Here is a 23929-nt window from a genome sequence, read left to right as displayed (position 1 = left end):
TAGCTTGAATGAGGGAGGAATGGAGAGCAGGGGAGAGTCTTGCTTTGCTGTGCTCGTGCTTTTGTGGAGACACACCCCACTTACTAGCACACACAAGCCCCATTGGTCCCTGCAAGAGAAAGAAGTCACCCTCAAGCTTGATATCAGGACCAGATGATTCTGCAGGAAGCCAAAACATTTAAACATCAAGGAGTAGCATCCATTGTAAGTGATTTATTCACCATTTGGAATAGGTTAAAAACCTTTTGACTTTAACTTTAAACTTCAAAACTTAAAAAAAAAATATAGCATGGAAATGAAGAGACCTTGTCCATAGCAACCATTCCATCTCTAGCTGTCATGTTGCATAATGGGTGAAAAAAGGAAAAACATTTTAAATGGTTGCACAGTTTTCCCTTCCTGAAGTTTTTCATGAATACACTTAAATGAAAAACTGATGTAGAAGACTTAGATTTAGTTAAAGTTTTGTTGGTATTTTTAGTTAAGAACTTTGGAACTCTTGGCCTTCCTACAAGTACTTATTAATTTATAATGCAAAATGAATTTCTTTGCTAGAGCATTAAAGCTCCTGGATGTTTTTCCTGTAATTGGTGGCAGGGCACTGAGATAAATAGCTCTTTGATGAGATTTCCTTGCATAATAAATGAAACAAAATCGTATAGAAATACGGAAACTACCAAATTAATGGAACAACCAAATTTAGTAACTTTCCTGTCTGCATCCTGACCGAAGGCAACCGCTAGAACTTAGTGCTGTTTTTCTGAAAGAAATGTTCTGCTTCAGCCATGGATATTAGGAGTACTTTTTATGTAAATCTTCCATGAAAACAACAAGTTCAGATTCTGAATGGAAATTGGAACAGACTCGCTTATGAACTAAGAGAGAGGAGAGCCCCTTTTCACAGCTGTGTTATTCTGTTGGAGTTATAGCTACAATTATTTTATTTCTTCCTTGAATTTCATCATTATCCAATAACATTCAGATGTGGCCAAAGGCTCCAGGCATGGCCAAAACATCCAGCTGAATGAAATCAAGTTACCGTTCACCTTATGTTCTGCGTGCTTTGCAGTATTTGTTTTTTCTATGGTAGCCAAAGCTGGTAATATCTACATGAAACTGCACAGCTTAGGAGCATAATATATAAATATATAGCTTTGTTAGTATTATGAAAAGTGTAACAACGAAGAGGTCTGAACTATTCCCAGTATAGTTTAGAGGATCATTGTTTTGCTATAGTGAGCTTCTCCCTATGTAGTATGCATTTGCTGACACAAATAACATCAAACGTATATAACTGATCTACAAATACTCCAGGCCTGGCCGATGGGTATGCAGAAAAGACAGTTACTAGTATGTGCAGTTGTGTACCTCCCATTGTTGGTTTATATAGTAGTGGCTACAATGTTTGCCTTTCTCTATAAGCTGGCCATGCACTGAGCGAATTTTGGCCAGATGAAATAAACTACAAGATGTCTGGCATCCTTTAGACCGGTGGTAGTGAATTAAAATACAAGGAGGTATGGTAAGTAAAATGTTTTTCAAGCCGAGGTCCAAATCACAGTCCGGACAGAACGGTCACTCTGTGCCCATACCGCGGTCCACTATTTAGACTACATTCACACCAGCAGCTGCACTACTCTGCAAAGCTGATGGTGTGTGTTCCCAGGCACAGTGCTGATGCGCTGATTCCGGCGCATCAGACTGTTTATTTTTTTTCTTAGAACCCCCCCCCCTCCCCATTTACATACACGTGCATGCTTTATGTGCACGTGTTCATTTGAATCAGATGGTGGGGTGGCAGGGTTGGTTTTAAATATTTTTTTTTTATTTTTTTTACTTACTACCTTTTTTATTTGATTTTTTTTTTTTACTTTAGCACCTTTTTTTTTTTTTTAAATGTATTATTTTTTTCATTTTTTATACCATTTTTTGCCCATTTTTTTATTTATTTTCATTTAACTTTTGCTATCACAAAAGGGTTAACAAGCCCCTATGTGACAGCATTTGGAGGAGACAGGTTTTCTTTATAGAGATATGAGGGGTCTCTTAGACTCCTGATGTCTTCTTGTAACTCCAACACAGATGATGAAGTAAAGGAATGTACCTCATCTTCTGTTTACCCAGCACTTCAGGTGGCTTTTGACAGTTTTGAAGCAGGAAGTGCTGAGAGCTGCTCTTCAGTGATAACAGAGCGGATTGGGGGAAAGATGTACCCTGGTCTGTTCCAACTCTCCATTCTGACACTTTGATCCTGCCCCCTCCCCCAGTGGAGCAAGGGGCCCGAAAACCACAGCGGAGGGTGGCACAATTGCAGCCTAGTACAGGTGATCTGGGTGGCTGTACAGCTGCCCAGATCATTTGTAGTTGAGGAGCTGGCCCTGCCTGTCTGATACCATGGGTTTTTAGGAAGCCAGCAGTGTATAAGGTGCAAACAAATTACACGGCAGTCAAGTCCTGTCATGCATTAACCTCCAAGAGTCAGGCCTGTGGCTGTCGGAGTCTTGCAGTGCCAAATGGGATTTGTAGGTTTGCCACAGCTTATGGGGCGAAGCTTGCCCATCTCTGCTCTATGTTTAGATGTGCTTTAACTGCATTGCTGCTCTCTCCCATTAGTTCATAACTGAAGTTGCAAAATAGTAAACGTTCCTAGTCTCTGTTTCTGATGTTGGTCAGATGTCCATTGGTCATATGGTGTCAGCCAAAGTGGTTAGGGTTAGTCAATCAATGGTGCTGTATGTATGTGGTAAGTATTTTACAACTTCTATTACTACATATGAGAGTAGAGCAGCAGTATAACTAATAAAGACATATAATACTCATACAATATAGTGGTAATGACTCCACTCCTTTTTGAAGAACTGCACTAAAACATTGCTCAACACTATGGGCGCAGATGTGAAGCAGGTGCCATACTTAGCTCTGCTTATGTAATTGTGTAATAGACACTGCTGTGAGAACAGTATAGAAGATGAGGTTTTACAAACATTTATAGAAAAATGCTTTTATTTCTAAAATACCAACAACAAATGTTTGTCTTTAATAACTAGGTTGAGAGAAAGCCTTGCATTAGTCACTCTCGCAGTTCTAGAACCTTTAATTACTCTTTGGTTATATATAGTATTATACAAATTCTCCCTCTGTTAATAAGTCATAGCAATTTTCATTTTCGAAAGACAATACACACTTCTGAAGAAATGATCATAGAACAGCTAAAGCTTAATGTATAGAACTCTTACAAACCTATCACATAATTAACATATGTGTGCGTCTTGGCACCGGAATACAGTGTGGTTTGAAGTCAGTTTGTCGTAAAATGTAATAGCCAAGAAGAACCCTGAATTGTGACACCAGTAATAAATGCATTCACATAAAAAATGTAACCCAAGCATTTCCAATTCTGAAATTCCGCTATTAAGTTATATTCTAAAACATGTGCACTTCAGTGATTTTCCCCATTTTCCCCAATCCTATCTCCACATCTTTAACAACTATTCCATAATCCAATGTGTTTTGTGTCCAAATGCTTCAGCTACAGCTCTCATGCCGGTCCAGCAATAACACTGTAGAGGTCTATACTGAGCTCCTTTGGTCTTGTAACCTGAACTATAGTTTTCTCATCCAAGTGAAAGAGTGCATTTTCTACCAAAACTGTAGACGGCATGGCTTGTTTATTGCACTGAAAGCTCAGCCGTTCCCCATGGCAACCAAATATGTCCTAATCTGCACAGGTAACAATACAGCTAAAATCTAACATTTGATTGGTTAATATGGCCAGCACCTTTTCTTTAGTTTTTTTTTAGGTCAGCGCCTTCTCTTTTAATGTTCTTTAATTTTTTTTTAGGCTAATATTGTATTTAACCTCCTGCCGTTCGCACATTAAGAAAAAACGGACGAACGGCGGACTCGCATCAGTGGGTTGCTGTCTCCGGACGGCATTTTTTTCCTGCACTAGGGGGCGCGCACAGGCAGGAAAGACCGTTCTTACAGCTGTCAACGGCTGTTTCACATACAACCGATCAGCGGCTCTATAGCTGCCGATCGGTTGTATGGCGTGATTTTGTCTCCCGCCCTAGAGTGCCGCCGCCCCCCTCCTCACGACCCCTCACCTACAATCCCGGGATCCGCTACCCCATCTGCGGCCCGGGACCGGCTCGGGAGGGTGTCAGGAGGAAGAGGGAGGGAGATCAGCTCCTTGCTGAGCTCCCTCCATGCTGTGAATGCAGAAGTGATGTGTATTACATCACTTCCGTATTCACCTGTCAGTCATCTGGCTGCTATAGCCAGAGAGAAGAAGCTGATGAAGCAGATCTCTGCTTCATCTGCTTCTTTTGGGGTCCCCAGGTGACATTGGGGGTCCTAGAGACCCCTAATGTCTCCATAAAGAGGACATGTCAGTGTACCTGTGCTATTATATAGGGGCATTGTATCCCCCTATGTAATAGCAAGAACAATAAGTGTAAAAATAAATAAATATATAAATTTATAAAAAAAGAATTCTGTAAATTTTCCTTAATATAGTAAAAAATAAAAACCCCAGTGGTGATTAAATACCACCAAAAGAAAGCTCTATCTGTCCTCAAAAAATGGTATAAAATTCATTTCAGTACAGCGCTGCATGACGGAATAAATGTCAAAGTACCGCAGCGCTGAATACTGAAAAATGGCCTGGACGGGAAGGGGGTTTAACACCCCGGACTTTAAGTGGTTAAAGTATGTTATTGCATTTTTTTTATTATAGTGCAATTAATATCAGTACTAATAATAAAAGAGACACAGATACAAGTGTATATTCAGCGACAATTCCAGTCATCGGATATTTATGAGAGTTAGGTAATTTTCTTTAGAGTTTTACAGTGCTATAAAAAGTGTATTTTCCCCCTTTCCAGTTTGCTCTATTTTACCATTGACATTCACTTGGTTCAGATCTTTTGTCAGACAGATGTTTCAATTCCCAATCCACATGAGTTATTCTACTTGTGGCCCTTACTTTTATCACATGACCATTTGTGCATCAAAGATGTTCAATTCACAGAAATCTTGCATTGGTGTGGAATGGTTATTGTTGTACGTGACATACACCTTTAAGGGTTGCAAAATGTTAATGTTTTTTCTTTCCTGCTATCAGCAATAGGTATATCATTGAAAATGTGTTAACGTGTCTATATAGAGGGAGGGATATAGAAGGCATGGGTTACAAACTCTTCTGTGTCCACGATGGGGAATTTACCCTCTGTGTTGGTCCTGATGACCATCATTACCAGGACTAAAAGTGAGAGGAAATTCAAAATTTTGAGTTGCCACTGCAACAGGGTTACAAAGCAAGTCTTCCATTTGGAACACTTGTTCCAGTGGAAACGGTTTGAGAGATTTTTCTTACTTTGGAGATGTAATTTCCCTTTCTGTTGTATCTAAAGAAAGGAAGTAAATGAAAATCTCCCCAATAAGAGGAGACAGTTAAAAAACTAATTTACAGTGGTTTGATCTGTTGTATATCCTATCCAACACTAAAAAAGGTTTTGATTCTAGATACACTTTTAAAGCATATGACTGAAAATACCTAGTGTGTATGCTTTGGTGAGTTGAGACTTTAGCAATGTGAAGGTACGCAGTCACAAGGGATCTTTGTCAATCCCATCTGGAAAACTCAACTAAGTAGGAAGTCTAGTTTGTACACTGGTTTGTACAAAATAGATTTGAATACATATTCACATAAGTGTATTTATCGTTTGGTTGTAGGTTTTATAAGGTATCCACATTTAAGTACTGGTAAGCTGCAGTATTTTGGGGTTATTTTTGGTTTAGATATGTTTTCCTATTGTAGGGTTTGATAGTTAGAAAAAAAAATAGCTATCAGATTGTGGTCTACTTTGGCGGTAAGTTGCAAGAGGCACAGATCCACGGCAGCTTTGGATATACTGACTTAGCCACTGCTAGCATATGCCGGTGCAAATCTGGATACCAGAAAAATGCAATCTTGAATGAATAAATTAGCCATTAGGATTGTTACAATTATATATTTTCTTTAGGAAACACATTTAACTTCCTAGACCAGTTTTTTTAAGCCATCACAAAGGACTTATAGACCATAAAGTTTTCTGAGGTCACTTCTGGCTCATTTTAAACGGATCCAAAAGTGAAATTCTACCCCCACAATTTATTAGTCTTATGTAACAAATATACAATCCCAGTACAGATATACAAGCAGCAGCCGCCAATGTTCACAAACATGCTCTTTCTTGTTGGCAATTTTTCATGTTGTGTTAATATCACTCTCTGAGCCATCCAACTTCTGCAGTATTAAAGCACATCTCTTTTAGGCCACTGAAAGTTTGACTCTTGCTATATGATGAATGGAGTCAAGCAGAGTGAAAATTCACTCTGCAAAGAATAACCAATAGTTTGCAAGGAAAAAACAGGATTTCTACTCACACATGATGGATCATTGAAGTCAGCGTAGCTTCAGCTCATTCAGCGAGCTCAGTTAAAATTCATTTTGCAAGTGGAAATGCTCTAACAAGTACACATTTTATTTTAGTTATATATATAATCATTGGTGTAATGTTTATAAGAAATTTGTTTTATGTCATTTTTACATTTTTCATTATGGTCTGTAATTTAAAGATTTAGTGTGCAATTTGTAGGTTCTCGCTCTGTATGTCAAGCAGTCACAATCAGTAATCTTGCTGAACATCTGTTGAGATGTATTCAGTTAGGATAACTCACTAAATCATGTTTTCTGTGTATTAAAGGGAAACTAAAATGGGTTGGGGTTCATTTTTAGATAAATATTTTTTTAACTTGTTAAGCTTTTTAAACTGTAATTTTATATCTGTGATAGAATTATTGGGCTGGGGTTGGGCTTAACAATTTACTAATATTTATAAGAAGTTTTTCCAAAGTGTAATTGCACCTTGATTTTTTTCCTGTGAGCCACATAAAAGTAATTAGTCCCTTATCATGCTGGATATGTTCAATTCTAAAAGTCTCTCCAGTCAGCCAAAGCGTGCAGGTCTTCCCAGGTTATACTGTTTTTTTCTCTGCAATAGTACTGAATTTCTGGAAGTTTGTCCAGTCTTCTACAGCTACTAGTAGATTCAGGAAACTGGAAATCCTTGAAAGCTCTCCAGTTAGTCAAGCAGTGCAGGTGCCCATTTTCTGTGACAGTCCTACGATCGGAAGGGACTTATTCATCAGTGTTCCAGTTCACACAGGACTCTGCAATTCAGGTCAGATCATTATGTCTGGAAATTCTTTATGGAGTTGTCGGTCCAGAGTTGAGTCAATTTTCCTGCCTCTGCAACCCACTGTTGTAAGTACCTATCAGGCTTCTCCTGGGTTATGGTTCCTCTGTTTGGTACTGAGGGTATTTGCTACAGAAACAACTGTAGCTGACTGGACATTTTGTGGCACGTTAAAATTATTCTTTTGTTTTTTTGGGCCTGCTTATACTTTATGTACTTATCAAGTTGGCCACTTTGGGGAGCCCTCTTCTTTATTTGAAATATGGGAAATTGTCCCACACCCTTCTTCACCCTAACTTTTTATGGCTCATCTCTAGGGAGGAAACGTACGCTGTTCAAAAATGGATTAGGTAGATTGTTTCTCAACAGCAGTGGATTTAAACTCCACCTTTCACAGAGTACTGAACTACAGTCCAAAACCAATCCAGCACTACTAACATTTGTTTGCAGCTTATGTGTCTATGTACTCTTACGTAGACAAGTTGACGCATATCCAGGCTCTTGTCAGGCAACAGAGACTGGGCATTGGTCATTGCCACCATCTCCCCTTCATCGCCATACAGAACAGCTTCACTGTGTTTTAGACAGTACACGCTCCATGCTAATACAGACCACAGCCAGATTGTGCTGGTGGAGTCTATTTTTAAGCTTTATCTGGCTGATTACAAAACCTGCTGTGGATTCTTATGCAAAGTTGTTCCTAGGCAGCATCACCTACCCTGAAGCAGATGTTGCCCTGGCTTTCTCAGCACAATGGTTCCCCCTGTTGCTTATTAGTAATCAGTGGACCAATTTCCAGTATTATCTGTAGCCACTAAGTTTTTTTTAGAAAGTGCAGTACTTAACAGCCCTTTTACAGGCCTCTTCATTGCCTTTGTAGTACATCTGGGCAGAAGGGGGATTTGTTTTTGGGTCTTAAACCTTATGGGCAGAAGGGGGATTTGTTTTTGGGTCTTAAACCTTAGCTTTGTTAGGGAGGTTCCATATGGTCAGATTTAGCTATCCATTGGGGTCCGGGGTTCACCCCTGACCCAGGCGTCACTAACGTCTGCTGAAACCATAAGACAAGCTGGATTTCTCTGGTTTTGACAGGATCCCTCCGTGGATCCGCTAATAGATGAGGCTCCTAGGCCCTCACTTTCCCTCAAAGCTGATGACATATGGCTGTTAATTTCAGCAGTGCCAGTCTATTGAATACTTTTTGTTTTTTTGCCATCGCATGGTTCTCCTGTCAGTTAAGGTGCTGTACTACAGAATTCTTATATAAGAAATGCTTGTTCTGCATAGCTTTTAAGGGCTAGCATCTCTTTGGCTCAATTATGGATACTATTTATCTAGGATGCTACTGGCGGCAAGAGCTCCTTAGTCTTTCTCCATTCTCACTGTCAACAAACGTCTGTTTCTCCACTTCCTCATCGGGACTCTGCAAACCTGCTTACCAGTCCACCCACAAGGTTTGGTACTCAGTCTGCCAAATCCTCAGCCTAGCCTTCCTCAGCATGAAGGTGCACCCCCCTTTTCCAGAGTGGGGGGATGTTTGTCAACATTTGCGAAAGCTTGGGCAACTTGCATCTTTGATGCTGGGTGCAGGAGGTGGTATTACAAGGCTGCCAGCTGGAGTTATTAGAAGGCTGGCAACAAGGTCCCTGCCTACTTCTCAATGTTTCACCTTAATTTGTCAATGCACAGATTAACAGTTCTACTTCGAGCCCTCTGAGGATCTTAAAATTCACCGGTGGTTTATAATGAACATTATGTGCTTTGTTCCCCTTTGCAGAGTGTCTCCAGCACCTGTCATACTGCTCCCCTTCATGTCACACTATACGCCCATTAGCAACCCCCTCATCTTACCCTGCCCCCTTTCCTGTGACCCTGCACAACACTTTCTCCTGCACACCTCCGCTCTCAAACTGCACTCCCATTCCTCATAGCACTCAATTATATGAATCATCACACACATCCCAGCTCTACACCCACATGTCCAAATACACAAGACAGAGACCTTGGTGCTCAGTCAGGGTTCCCGTCAACCCTCATCATCCAAACTGTAGTGAAACGCCAGGCCATGAAAGAGATCTGATAAAATCTCGTAGACTTTATTTCAGAATGGCAGAATAAAAAACAGCCAGCAATCAATACTGGGCCTTGTACTAGGAATGAGACCCCAGTATGTGGACTGAAACGCGTCAATAGTTTCTATTGTTGTTGCTTTTTTATTTTGCTACTGTGCAATAAAGTCTACGAGATTTTATCTGATCTCTTTTTGTGTGCCGGATTTTCACTCCATTATGTTTAATAGTTTTTGTTTACCTTTAAACCCATTCATACATTAAATGGGCATGAAGGTAAACAGAGATGGTCAAATGAATGTGAGCAGGTCAAGTGAGGACATTTGTAATGCACCTGCTTCAAAGCTGAGTTTCAGTTAATGCATTTCTAAAGGTTAAAAAGTTAGAACAAAGAAATGTAAAATAAACCGAGCCTTTCCAATTTGTTTCTTTATTTTCCTAATTATCAAATGACATTGAAAGTATACCAAACAAAATAAACTGTCAAAATAGCAACCCGAAATATTTTAACATTAAAGACATTCTAATGCAAACATGCCTAGTGTTAAAAATTTAAAAGTTGCTATTTTCGGCTCTTTTTTCCTAATCTGTACAATACATCTACTGACATCATCGTGAAGCAAAATACACAAACAAAAAGAATAGTTTTTTTACTTTTCTGGAGGGAATTCCTGTTATTGATTCATTTTAAATCACGTCATTTCTGATCATACATGATGCGATAAAAATACTGTGAAGTTTATATAGTACAAATTATTATCCCCCAACCCCGCCCTTCTGGGTTGCAAAACTTTTGCTAATCCTTTTAAGAAAGAAATGGTGAAGCAAACATTAGTTTGAACATTCACAATGCTGTGCAGATGCATAGATATAAGGTTTTAATGTAAATCTGTCTAACCATAATGTGTTTTACCAACACAGAGGCTTCCCATATACATAGGATCGTGCTCACCAGAGTGGTTGCAGTTTCCTTAGTTGTTTGGGGTTTGTTAGGAACAATGGTTTTAAAAACACCATCAACTTTCTCCTATTCAAAAAAACAAATCTCACATTTACACGAAAGTTTGGCAGGGATTTAGTCTGTAACTAGAACGGTCTGTAATGCCAACCGATTAGATTTGGACTTTAATTCTCCAGTTGTCATTTTCCTCAGTACAAATAAAAACAGATCATAGTTTTTAGATCCAACCTTTGCATCTAAAAACGTTTTCAAAAAGACGATGCGTCTACCAACTCTGCACAGACTTGGTACTTGGGCAGCCAGCAGGGAGGGTTTGTCTAGCACCCAAAAAGTGTCTAACAGCAATTCCTTTTGTGCCAGATTTATAGAATATTTGTATTGGAAATCGTTTCTATAATCTGTCCCTCCAATGTACATGACAAAGATACAACATAAGATGACTGACAAGCAAAAATCTCACCTCTTTAATCTGAAATCCTTCATATTAATCATTCAGTACACATGAAACATGCTACCATATTAAACCTTTGATGTGCCTATGTAATTGTGTAAGGGGTTATAGTAGAACTACAGGCAAAATGAAAAAATATAGATGATGCAGGCTGTCATAGTTAGTCAACATAGTTTTATTATCAGCTGATGGTGTTCTGCTGTGAAATCACACAGCAGTGTTATCACCCTATGGGCAGTGTAGTCTTGGATGTATTTTTTAAATAGAGCTTAGAGAAGTGTGGGTAAAGTAAAATATACTCTTCCCGCTGCATAGAGCCAATGTGGGACACTGCAGCTGTCAGACATCAGTTCTAAGACCAAGAGCTGAGCGTACATGTAACCACTGAATGGTCAGCTCTTGATGTCATCTCCCTGCAGAGAGCTGTGACTATTAGTGATCACCATAGATTCCCTCCTCCCCTCTGTGTTCCTCCAGTGTTTATTTTAGAGACAGACTGGCTAGGGAGCTGGCGCGGCTTGCTCTGGCTCTAGAGAGGTAGAGCCAGCTGTCACATAGGCAGCGAGGGTGGATACAGACAATATTGTCAGGACCCTTCCCAGCTGTGGCAGAGACATTAGCCACTGACTTTTGTTCACAGGAGTTTATTAGTAAATGTATTCCTGTGACCCAAAAGAGCAGTAAAACCAAAAAAAGGTTTGTCATTACTTCTCTTGTAAGTAAGCAACAAACAAAAACCTGTAAAAGCCTAACACTTGTTTGACTGTTGCAGTAGCAACATTTTTTTTTTTAAAGGTCTAAACCATTTGAATAAAAGCTGACCTGTTGTAATCACGTCCCAACCCCTTTAGTTACTACTTTTGATGGACAGCTTGGTCTGCCTGTAAAGGTGGAGAAAAATACAAATAAAATAAACATAGGTATTTTATATACTGAATTCTATCAGTACAGGTATGTTTTTGTGTTGTAGTGGGCTTTCAATTGTATAAAATTGCTTAGAACCTTTTGGTTAAATAAGAAAAAATTAATCCATTTCTATTTTTTCTCTTTTACAGAGTCTTCAGATATTGGACCATCACTTGTAGTTCACACTAGTGTACCATTTGGCATAAAGCACTTAGAACAAGAAAAAGATGATGTTCAACACGTGATCTTGAAACACCTTGGTACAATACTACCGAATCTTCCTAAACCAAAGGACGTCAAGTGTCAGAAATGGAGATACTCACAAGTAAGTCTATCCACATTCAGATTGGTCTTGTGTCCCTGTAAAGAAGTAAATGTGTCATGCCTCTTGTGCCGGACACCCTTCTGATGAAGACAAATCAACTGCTAAAGCTTCCTCCACTTTCGGGAGTGCTGATCTTCTTCTGGTCCCCAGCAGCTCTCAGTAGTTCCCTGTGCCAACCTCTACAGGACACAGTAATGACATAGGGGTTGGTGGAGGGAACCACTGCGTGCTTCAGGGGATCAGGAGATTGACAGCCCCAAAAGTATTGCTTTCTGAAGAAGCTTCAGTCTGTGATTTCTCTTCAACTGAGTGTTGTTCAGCAACACTGGAGGCAGGAGAGGTATTTACTTCTTTGCATGCACCTCTTTTATTAGCTCTTTCAGCTACGCAACAGATTAGCTGTAAGTGAAGTAAACATAGAAAAAATCAGCAGCTTACTTGTCGCCAAAAGACGTACACAACATTACAATAAATATTTAAAGAAGTCGTTCCTTTCCAATAACAGCCCACTCATTTATGTTCAATGCCAAAATGTTTTTTTCTTTCTTTCAGATGGAAAAAAAAGTAAAGAGCTCTCTGCGAGAAATCCATTATTTTGATGCTGACTTAGCAACTTTAGTTAGCCACCAGAGATTACATGAAAAGCAGTAAATATTAACATTAGCTGTCCCCTGGACACGGCATGTTGTGTGGGGGTGGCTGACTTCATCCACCTTTGCAGAGCTAGCTGTATCCTTCTCTGGTATATTGTGCTGTAAATTACTGTGAGAAGGAAGAACTCTTGTTGTGTCTACGATTTTCATGTCTACCAGGAGTATGGAAATGTATTATTGAGTGCTTATTCTAGTAATCTGACACTGAAGAGCTCCACGCAAAGGCATAGAACAAAAGATGTATAATTTATCATGAGAACTGCTTTCACCTCTTTATAGAATGTAACACATTAATGTATTGTCCTGTCTACAGGTATGTACACACATCAACATTGACACATGTTAGTGTACATTTGGCATTTATATAGGGTGGTCTGGGATTTGTTTCTGGATGCATCGGCACCCCTCAGCACTACAAGAAAGGGGAATATGTATGTTCAGTTTATAAATCCCGAGAATTGCCAGTGATCAGACAAGTCATAATATACACGCTCAAAGAATCTGCTGAATTGTAGTTCACAGGTTATTGTCAGATTTGCTCAGCTTGCCCATGTCACAACATATTTCAAATTGGTTCACTAGTTTTTTGATTGTATGGTTTGAGGATGAATATATCTTGTCTGCCCATTCAAGTCATAAAATGATTCATTTATGTATAGCAGTGACTTTTTCACAGTCTCAGACAGTGTCTGCATCTGTACATACAAAGCCTTTATATTGGTGGAGATATTTTCATGGCTCATTTGCTTTGTTTTAGCATACATAGATTAAAATAGGTATATTTAATGTAATCATATAGGATATAATCCAATCTTATTACAAAGCACAGCCAGGTAAATGTTAAACATCGTAAAATTAATAATCTGTACAAGATAACAGAAATTCAGCAAAGGCCCATTAATAGCATGTTATATCATGAATTGCTTATGAATAACGGGATCATTTGGCATTTCAGGGGTTAACTAGAGGGTGATAAGCATTTCTAAGAGTCAAGTGTGTTTTACATATAGAATCTCTGCAAATGAGCATCAATGTATTCCCTATCAAGAAAAGGAGAAAAAAAAACTTCCACAGTAAGCAGCACAGTCAGAGGCAGGGAGTAGACTGCAGTGTGGCCGGGTGATGTGAGCACTTCCAGGAAGATTGTCTGAGGCTCAGTGAGGCCACAACCCCTTTTTCTAATAGGATGGTGGTACCTTTTTAATATGTTCATTTGTAGTGTTAAAGTAAATTGCATTTAGATCGATATGGACATGTTTTGAGAACCAAATGAAAGTAAACTAAAAATAAATGGTCTTTCCCAAGTCATTTTGTACATGCTCTGTCAGTTAATTGATAAAGAGACCCAAGTATAAGTTTACGGAAGGTTTTGGCCAATCAGATCCCCATGGTAAAACTATTTAACACATTTTAACATAAGCATGTTTCAGGGCCAAGTGTGGAAGGCATGCTTCATCACCATCCCCGCTTCAAAACACTCGCCTGAACTAAAATGACAAGCAAAGAGGATTTATTATGCACTTTCTACATGCAGAAAACTTTCATTTTTCTTACTGAACACCAAATACTAAAATGTAGTCTAGTTGAAGGGATGGCATCATTTATGCTTAGTCTCAATTTTACCAGAGCTCTGTTAATAGGCTTGCACTGACATAAGACCAGCAGTATTGTCTCAACACATTCAAGTTGTGTTGTAAAATAAAGTGCAGCCCATAGTGCAAGTCTTTAAAAAAAAAAGGGGGAAGATGTGTTTTATTTGTTTTGGAGTAGGAAGATCATGTTTACAATATTTCTGTTGCTGTCTGTCTTCATTGGAGAGATATTATTCACCAGCACACCCCCATTTTGCAGGAAAGAGATTACTGAGATTTGCTGGTGTTAGCCTGATAATGCCATCAATTGGATCATTTTAGCACCCTGGATCTACGAGCAGCTTCAGGCTATAAGGTGTGCAGCAGACAATTTTATCGTCCATTGGGAAGATTTCCTGGAGAAAATCTGTTTTTTGTTTTTTATATGTATGTATATTAAAAAAAAATGTAAGGCTAAACTCAGAGTTTAAGCTCCTGAGGAGTCAGTGGCTCTCTAACGTGGCAAGTACCTGTAGTCAGTACCTGTAGTATTATCTTGTGACTACAGCTTTTCGTAAATTAGATTTATTCTGCGTGAAAAAGTTTCATAATATCGGCACAAATACTGTAGATTTCCTTCAGGTTATCCACTACTCTAGAGTTAAAGGTAGATCATACTACTGCTTTAAACAAACAAAAATAATTAGGATTTTGTTTCTTTTGGGAACATAGATGTACATGGCTCCCTTCTGGGATCAGCTTATTTCAGGTATAGTAGGATACTCATGCTCAGCTATTGTCTCTGCTACAACATGGGATATGTTGTAGGAGATTTACAACATAAATCACTGAGATTGTCATACAACATTATGTTTTTCTTAGTTGAATATTCTTGATGTCTATGGTCTTTGTAGTGGACTGAGAACGATTGGTGTCCGTACTACTAGAACAGCCTTTCTCAATCTCTTGATCCTCAAGGAACCCTTGAAAACGTTTTAAGATCTTGGGGAACCCCTGAAATAATTTTCTCATCTATTCTTGCAGTACATTAGTGTGATCAGTAGATTTAACAAACATTCATTTAAACAGAATTGCATACTAAATATCTGAATGACACAAAAAGCACAAACTTTGCTCAGTGGCAACAATAACTTTTCATTGGTGCTCGGTGCAAAACTCCAACTTAGCAATGGTGTTCAGGAAAAACTTTACTTGTGCATTGGTGTAATGGAAAAACTAACATTGCATTGGTGTTCAGGGCCAGACACACACTTGCAGGTGGTCCATCAGATAAGATTGGCTGGGGCTGTGGATTTACACCCTGAATGGACCAACTCTCCTTGTTCTGGGCTATCTTTTGCTGAAAAGACATATGGATCTAGACTGGAGAGGGGCTCCCACTGCGTACGTGCCAGGGATTGCACAGGCTGCCTGGGTTGGGAGCACAGTGCACATGCGCAGGGACTCCGGGCAGTGGCTTGTTGTCAGGGAGCGACAGGGATGCTTGGCGTGACATCACCAGAGAGCCAGAACTGTAAGCCAATGCCTAATATTTAGGCCCTCTAGAAACCACATGCCAAGTGTCCTACTCCCTGACAATAAACCGCCTAGTGTTAACTGCAGGGAGAAAAGTGGAGCCACTGTTGGGCAGATATTAATCCTCTACAAAAGCAGCAGAACCCCTGGCAGACCCCCTGCCCCCCAGGATCCTAGAGTTCCAAACCCCAGTTTTAGAATCTGTGAGCTTTTACTTCAATATCATGTGCCCATGCTAGAGGTAACCTCTACTGGTAAGAAGTTACTGTTTTATGAAAAGAACTGCAAGATTCTCTTACACATTACAAAAGGCAGAATCCTGGCACTTTATCAGTTGTTGCAGATCTAATCATGGCTTTTCAGGAGGTGCATTTGTTCCTTAACATGGGTTTAGGGTACATTTTGGTGGTTGGCATCAAATACAGTTGTTGTTTTTTTTCTGGTGAGATCCATTACCTTCTTACATCTGATTCCTTGTTACAATGGGCAAATTGCTGATGAACTCTAGGGGCTTGTTTGCACCGAAAGCGTGTGCGTTCCAGAGCGGTAGCTGCTGGAACGCACCGCGATCGCTGAGAAACTTCCCCCCGCGTTTTGGGAGTGGGCGTGGCAGTGCATTGTATTCAATGGCAACGCTTCCACGCCCCCCTGCCTGCAGTGCGATCGACCGCGTGGCAAAACTTTGCCAGCGTTCCTTTCCACTGCAAACGCAAAAAATAGGGGGGGGGGCTCGTGGAAGCGGTGCCATTGAATACAATGCACCGCCACACCCCCAAAACGCGGGGGGAAGTTTCTCAGCGATCGCGGTGCATTCCAGCAGCTATGCACGCTTTCGGTGTGAAGGCCTAAATGACTAGCTTCATGAGCACATTCATAACTGAAAACAGTTTTCACCATCTGCCCTCCAGTGGCTGCGGTGTGGAGAGTGTTATCTGCATAAAGCTGCAGAGAAGACTTTGTGATTGGAAGAGAGGCTAGTCACATGCTTGACAGGTTGAAGTGCCATCCGCACACCTAACCGATATATCCTATTATCCTGGGTGCTGTAGTGATGTGTGGATGGAGCCACATTCATTCCAAGCAAAAGACTGTCGCCGGCTGCTCACCAGTAATTCTTCATCCAAAAGAAAAATGTATTTTTTGATGTTCATTCAGCATTTCTAGAAAGTATTTTCTAAAAGCACATATCTATGCTTTATGGGGTTTTTTTTCTTTTAAATAGTGCTGTGGCCATAGCGCCATTTTATAAATGAGCCCTCTTGTCTTTTATGCAAATATAACCAGGGGTGTGGAAATGTTTAAAAAAAAAACCACTGCTTGTCTAAGGACTAAAGCCGGGGCCCAATCTACTTGTCTCTCATGACAATCTAGTTGTCGTGATACAAAGTATTTACCGTGCCAAGCAGTGCTTCTCATTGTGACCGCACTGACCAATGAGTGCTCACAATTTGCGTGTGAAGTTCAAAATCCATACCACAAGGCTTCGCTGGACATAAGTACAGGGTAATGATAGTACATCCCTACCGGTGGAGGAGGAGGACTGTTTGAAAGGGAAGTAGTAGTGGGCCAGATTTGAGCAGGTAATTCCATTTTCCCAAATTACCTTTAATACACATTGTGCTACTACAGTAATGTATAGAGTGGAATTACTTAATTTTTTTTTTTACTTTTATTTTTTTTCACTTAACTTTTATTGCTATCACATAGGGGCTAACAAGCCTTTATGTAATAGTGTTTGGAGGTGACAGGTTCTCTTTATGGAGACTGTGTGTCCCCTGCCCTCCAATGCAGAAGATCAAGCTCAAGTTTCACTGATAAGACAGAGCAGATCGGAGAATGGATGTTCTTTGGTCTGTTCCCTCCTGAAGTCATTTGCCAAGATTCCGGGTCCCCCAGAACAGCGGGGGACCCTGAAAACCATGGGGAAGTGGTGGACACGCAGGTTGCTACAAGTAGTACAGCCGCTCTCTTGCTCTACATTTCTGCGGGCAAGCAGAGCTAAATGTAGAGAAAAAGAAACACCTGCCCAATGCACGGAACATCATGTCTCGGGCATCAGGCCATAGGAATGTCGCACCCTTGTGTAACCCTCTGTTATATAGGGAGATATACAAAGGTGTCCTATTCCTATTATGTTTCACAGAAGGAACATCAGGTGTTCACGTTTTCTGTACCTTTTAATGTAGAGCTTCAGCCAAAACTTTTTTCATATTCTTTAAGTTCGTGGGTAAACTCTGACAGGCTTTTATTGCTGCCTGCCCGTTTACTGGAGGTATTTACCTACCTTCACCCTTTGTCATATTGATCACGGGGACATAAAGGGGGAAACCCGGAATGTTATAATTGTCTTTAAAGCAGGAGTAGAGAGGAAATCTTCAATTAGTGACAGTTGTCAAAGTTGGGATTTCTCCTCACTGCCATGTCTCTGGGACAGGAAGTGGAAGGAAATTTCTTAGATGGGCCGACAGGCAGAAGTAAAAACCAGACAGAGGTTCTAAACCTTCTCCTCTCTATATAAAAAAAAAAGCAGTTTTAGCTAGATTTGTACTTCAGATATGACCAGATAACTTCTAGGATATATGAATATCAGTTTAACTGGGTTTTCTGTTAAAGCTAATTGTCTATGGGCTATTTTAAGAGCTAGTTTATAAATGCATTAATGAGGAGACAGGAGTTTAAAAATGATTTCCAAGCACTATCCCCCCTACGTCTATGAAGAGTGCTTTTAATACAGTGTCTGATACTGATCTGTAGTCTTATCTCTTTTGTGCACAGACAAGCTCTATTTATACAAACACACAAACAATCCCTGCCATTTACATCACTGGCTCATCCAGTTATTTATCTTACTGCATAGTTCTGGAAATCAGGCTACAATATACTAAATTAGCTCCAGGAGGCTCGTTCGGCCGTTTACATTATTGCTGCATTTATTTACAGGGAAGGAAACTGATATGAATCTAAAATGCTTTCATGTATATTCAGTAATAACATCACTTTATCTGTAGAAATATTCAGCCTTTTATCATTTTTAAAATGTCGATGCACCTGAAAGACAGAAGTGTGACAGTGTGACACTGATATTGTATGCCAGGTGACCACTATTAGGTATTAGAGGAAATAATGGTTAGCTTTTAGTTTTAGGCTGAAAAGTACAGAACATTTACTGAAATCCTAGGGATGTGAGGTATTTCCAAATAAAGGACAAATAAATTAATTTATTTAAATGCATTTTTTTAGCTGTGCACTTTTTCTAAAATAATAATAATCAAAACTGGAAAAAAAAAAGTGTTTTCTTTAAAAAAAATTCTCATTGTTTTTTTACTCATCCTAAGTAAGGCATTAAGTACACATATGTGATATAAATATATAGCCCTATCTGTCCTCTAAAAAAACAATATATAATATATGTGGGTGCACTTTGTAAGAAAGTATATTAGCGATGTGGAAGAATCGCACATCAAAAATGTAAAAAGTGAGTCAGTCAATAACGAACAGAAAGTAAAAACAAGCTCAGTCATGAAGGGGTTAAACACAAAGGAAGGAACGTATAAACACATTTTGAACCCAACAGAAGAGAAAACATAAATTTAATAAATTCAGCATGTGGCTCCACTTACAAGCACTGTAAACACCTGTCAATTAAACCTAAATCAATGTAGGTGGACCTGCGTTTTAATATAAATGATTTCTAGAACTCTGAAAACTAGTTCTGCAGCTCAGCTTCACTTCCTAAAATACAAAAGTATTTCTTCTCTTTTGAAGATGACAACTGTGTTACGGTTTGTTAAAGTGAGCCTGTCAGGGAAAAAGAATTCTTAAAGAAAGGCTGAACAATAAAAGATATTACCGATTCCTCCATCTACACTAAACAGCGCAGAAGAATGAATCTCCCGTGGTGTACGTTGTATCCTGACAGCGGCTGACGATTGTCCAACATGTTCCTTTTGGCAAAACTCAATCTGATGATAAACGTTTATCGAGGGGATAAGGCCAGCAATGGATTGAATCCTGCTGAATCAGCAGAAATTCCCTCCGTGTCTTCCCAGCTTTATACTCACCTCTCTGCTGGCCTGTGCCTCCTACCTCCCCTGTAGGCAATGTAGGCTCTGGCAAAGTTTTTACATTTTGACAGCTCGAAGTGTGTTGGATGCCTGTTTGAATAGGCCGTTAAAGGCTGATTTTACCTTTCCGATCACATTTCATGTTACACCCATATTTACGGTCAATCTAGTCGCATCGAAACCCCCCACTTACCTGAAATGCGGGGTTCTTCTACACACAGGCTGGTGCTGATTTTTGAAGATGGCACAGCTGATCATGGCTCCTTCCACACAGTCATGTCATCTAGTCACAGATCCTTTGACAAGATCTCTGAATGGAGAAACTAAAAGACACCAGCCTGTGGGTAGAAGGACTCCTAGTTCTCAATGGAATGCAAGTGCAGTGACATCACTACACTTGTAGTCCATTCATTCTTCCTCCCCTCCATGTTACCGAGTGTCCGTACTGAGGTATGGACAGGGAAGGGAGGGATAATCTGCAGGAGACCGAGCATTGCACCTGTGATCCATTAATCAGGGTCGCAATGCTTTACTGGCTCCAATGCAAAATAATAATAATAAATGCAAATGTTTTTCTTTTAATGAAGTATGCATTTATTTTTTAAGGTGGGGTTTACTTTTAATCTATATTATAAATACTGGTACACAGAGACATTTAATAAAATGGACATGGAGATATGTATGGGTGACTTATGTCACGTATAGATTGTAGTTTATAATATTTTCTTCATTTGCATAATGTTGTTCCTTTTAAATTCTAAGGCACAAAACACACAGGATGGTGGGCATAGTAGAATTCCTCAGCTGACTAACCAGCATGATTTGTGTTTCAGGTTACAGAGGCCTTTCCGGATTGTCCAGGTCAGATAACTCTGCACAACAAGCCCTTCCTCCTGTGTGGTGGAGATGGATTTACACATTCAAACTTTGATGGATGTACAGAATCGGCTGTACGGATTGTAGAAACTTTAGCCCCTTTTTTACAAAACTGACCCTAGCTGATGATGTACACAGCAGTGATGTGAGGAGAACAGTTTTTATGAGTAAGCATTATGCAGATACGCTCTCAGTCTAAAGCCATTTATTGGTTAGAGTGGATCCGTTTTTGGCATCCTCTAAAAGTGATGTTTTTATTGATAGAACAGCTAGTAACCTTAACAGGACTGAATACCCCTTTCCTTGTTTGATATGGAATCATGAAGCTGGTTTGTTATAGCTTGTATGGTGTTGTGATGCTGCAGAAGAAATAAAATATTGTTTTTGCATTTGTTTTTTTTTGCCAAAATATTGATACAAACGGACCAACGTGGACAGCTTCATACTGACTAAACTACAAAGCTCTTCATTCTCCAAATAAGTATGAAGTATTTCTATGCTCATTTTTAGGGAAAGAACTACAATAATACATATTTGTATGGTTATATATGTTTCTTTACTGATGCAAAGGGGTCAACATAGCCAAAAACATCCAGGTGATAATACATTGCCATAAGCTAATACTGTAATGAAGATACATGTTTGCTCCTAGAAATGTCTCACAATTTAAGGACTCTTCTACATGTACAAAGTCTAATGAGTGCCAAACAAAATGCCCCAAAGTCCAGATTCTTTTAATAATAGTATTAGTTTATAACAGGATAATACAAAGCAGCCAACACATTTCTGGGGCTCAAAAATCTCCCCCTTCTTTGGCTCAGGTGTTTTAATGGTAGGGCTCAGTGATGTCATAATCACCAGAAATAATAGTTAAAGTGACATTAAAGGCAAAAATGTTTTTGCCTCAACACAGCGTTAATGAAAGCACTTAAATTATGTCTCTTAATCCGATCATCTTCTTTCCTGAAGTTTTCAGCCTTCTCTCCATCGCTGCGGTGAGTGTCCGATCCAGCGCTGAGTCCTCTGTGATTGCTGGCACTTCATCTCCCACGGTGTCTGCATGAGGGTGCACGCGTTCATATACTTACCTTGTGTCTCTCCTCGCGTCCTGGCCGAAAATGTGAACTGCGCATGTACCCGCCCCAAGATCCTTTGTGGCCGCCCGAGCAGTTTCACATTATAGGAAGGGAGTGCGTGGGGAAGATACAGGTAAGTTTAAACCCCTGTTAAACCTGTTTTTTTTACTTTTTGCATATATCTACTGCTTGCTAGCCTCATATATATGCAAAAAAAGCTGAGGGTTAAGAAACCCTTTAAGAGATGCCAAGAATCCCTCTGTCAGCAGAATGCCCTTTGGTATCACTTGTCCCTCCTTTTAGATTGAAAGCTCTCAGGAGCAGGGCACTTCTAATGTTCTTGCATTTCATTTGTAATACAACTGTGCTGTTGCCCTTTATTGTGTAAGGCATCGTGCAAACTGTGGGTTCTATATAAATTCTGCATAATAATAATATCACAGCCTCATAGCTCGGTGGCCTCTGGTACACAGTTAAATAAAATGTCAAACATCCAGCACTAGTCCTTCACATGAATCGCTAGTAGTGGTTCATCACATGAAACTAACTACTACTAACCATACTATGACCTGGATAGATGAGAAGCTTTACAGGAATGGTTGTGAATGGCAGTATTAGCTTTGTCATATAATACATTTTTTGTGGACGAAAACACTGGTGATTCAGGAACAAGATCCCATCTAAATGTAATAAACTACTTCCTTTTTGGAAAGCAGAGATTACAATGTCAGGGATCACTTCCCGCTCAGGAAAACTGATGAGACTGGCTGCAGAAAAGGCATTTATGTTGCAAAACAAAAACATTTGTAACTCATGGTTTTATCTATCAATATTTGTAATGTGCTTTTTCCTTAGAAAGAGTAACTGGTCACCTGTTGTGCCAAAGATATGATGCTCACTCCCAAGCTAAAAAAAAAGAGTAACCCTCAGCATCACCTCCTTGCTGCTTATTAGTTCATGAAGGGTTCCTATATGAAATCTAGTGAAAATTAGTTGTTACCCATAACAATTTATTGTAAACCAGCTCATTGATGTCTTCACTCCATCCCAGGCCGCCTCCTTTTATACCCTCTATTAAAGTGCTGAGAACGCGAGTATAGAAGGTTCAGTGGTGGCGTTTAAAGAGACTGCTCCTTTAGGGCAAAGTGACAAAGTAACAAAGTCTCTTTAAAGGAGAACTATGGGGCAATCTTTTTTGCCCATAGTGCTCTTCAGGGTCATGGGAGGACATATGCTGTGTCCTCTGGTGACCCAACACTCGCTATATGCTGGGAGCGCAGAGCCGTGCCGCAGCCAGGACAGATCCCGACAATATTGTCGAGATCCACCCAGCTGGCTCTGCCCATCTATAGGCAGAGCCAGCTGTTCCCGCTCCATCCCTCATCCATTCCTCCAATCAGCACTGGAGGATCAGAAAGAGGAGGGGGCCAGAAATCCCTGCGGGGAGCGGTGACTGACAAGAACTCAGCGACGGCACTGTGTTTTCACTGACTTCCTGATCAATAGAGCTGACCTGTGACTGCTTCTATGTCACAGGTCGCCTTGAATTATGTGCTTTTCACTCACCCCATAATTCTCATTTAAGGAAAGACATTTCATAGAAGCAATCCTAGATATACATACTGTATACAAATGCCTGTACTATTAATTAAAAGGCAACTTGTCCCCGAGACAGGTAATGTAACATCTTGCTGCCCAGTGCAGCAGTGGCAGAGTTCATTATTAGACACAGACAATTTAAAGACCGCGCACACACAATCCCAAAAGGAAAATCAAGCGGAATTCAAATCTTAATGTTCAGCTTTGCTGGGCTCTCAGTGTAATCTGAATGTAGAAGGGAGGGAGGGGAGCAGGAGCTGTCTGATGAACTGCCCCCTCCCCATCCGCCATCAAGCAAATTCACATTAAAATGACTTTGGAGGTTACTTTGTGGGCGGGTCTCTAATCTGTACAACGGAGCAGAATTTGTTCTACTGTATATAAATATTTAAGACAAAATAACTCCATCGTCCACACCCTGTAAAGTTCTAAGCTATGGTGTAGAGATGAGCAGGCTATCATAAATCCACTATGTTGGCAATGTCATTAGATCTAAAATTCAGAAATATATAGGAAAGTACTTAGTGTTTATTTCTTCCTAGACTGAGCAGAATAATACCCTTGTTTACAGGGAGACAAACCATATAAGCACCGTAAAAAC

General features: G+C 39.9%; 1 protein-coding gene across 1 annotated transcript in view; it reads left to right on the top strand.

The window, feature by feature from the left end:
• RNLS (renalase, FAD dependent amine oxidase) overlaps positions 1-20825 on the top strand; it is a 106267-nt gene extending 85442 nt beyond the window's left edge. The window contains exons 6-7 of the mRNA XM_018558755.1: positions 11778-11953; positions 20611-20825. Coding sequence (XP_018414257.1) covers positions 11778-11953; positions 20611-20769 — 335 coding nt within the window. The 3' untranslated portion in view covers positions 20770-20825. The remainder of the gene's footprint in view (positions 1-11777; positions 11954-20610) is intronic.
• Positions 20826-23929: the final 3104 nt, after the last annotated feature.

Source organism: Nanorana parkeri, unplaced genomic scaffold (assembly GCF_000935625.1).
Source record: "Nanorana parkeri isolate BGI_ZX_2015 unplaced genomic scaffold, ASM93562v1 scaffold356, whole genome shotgun sequence".
Taxonomy (NCBI): domain Eukaryota; kingdom Metazoa; phylum Chordata; class Amphibia; order Anura; family Dicroglossidae; genus Nanorana; species Nanorana parkeri.
The sequence above is the reverse complement of the archived record's forward strand: the minus strand, read 5'-3'. Positions and strand labels throughout refer to the sequence as shown.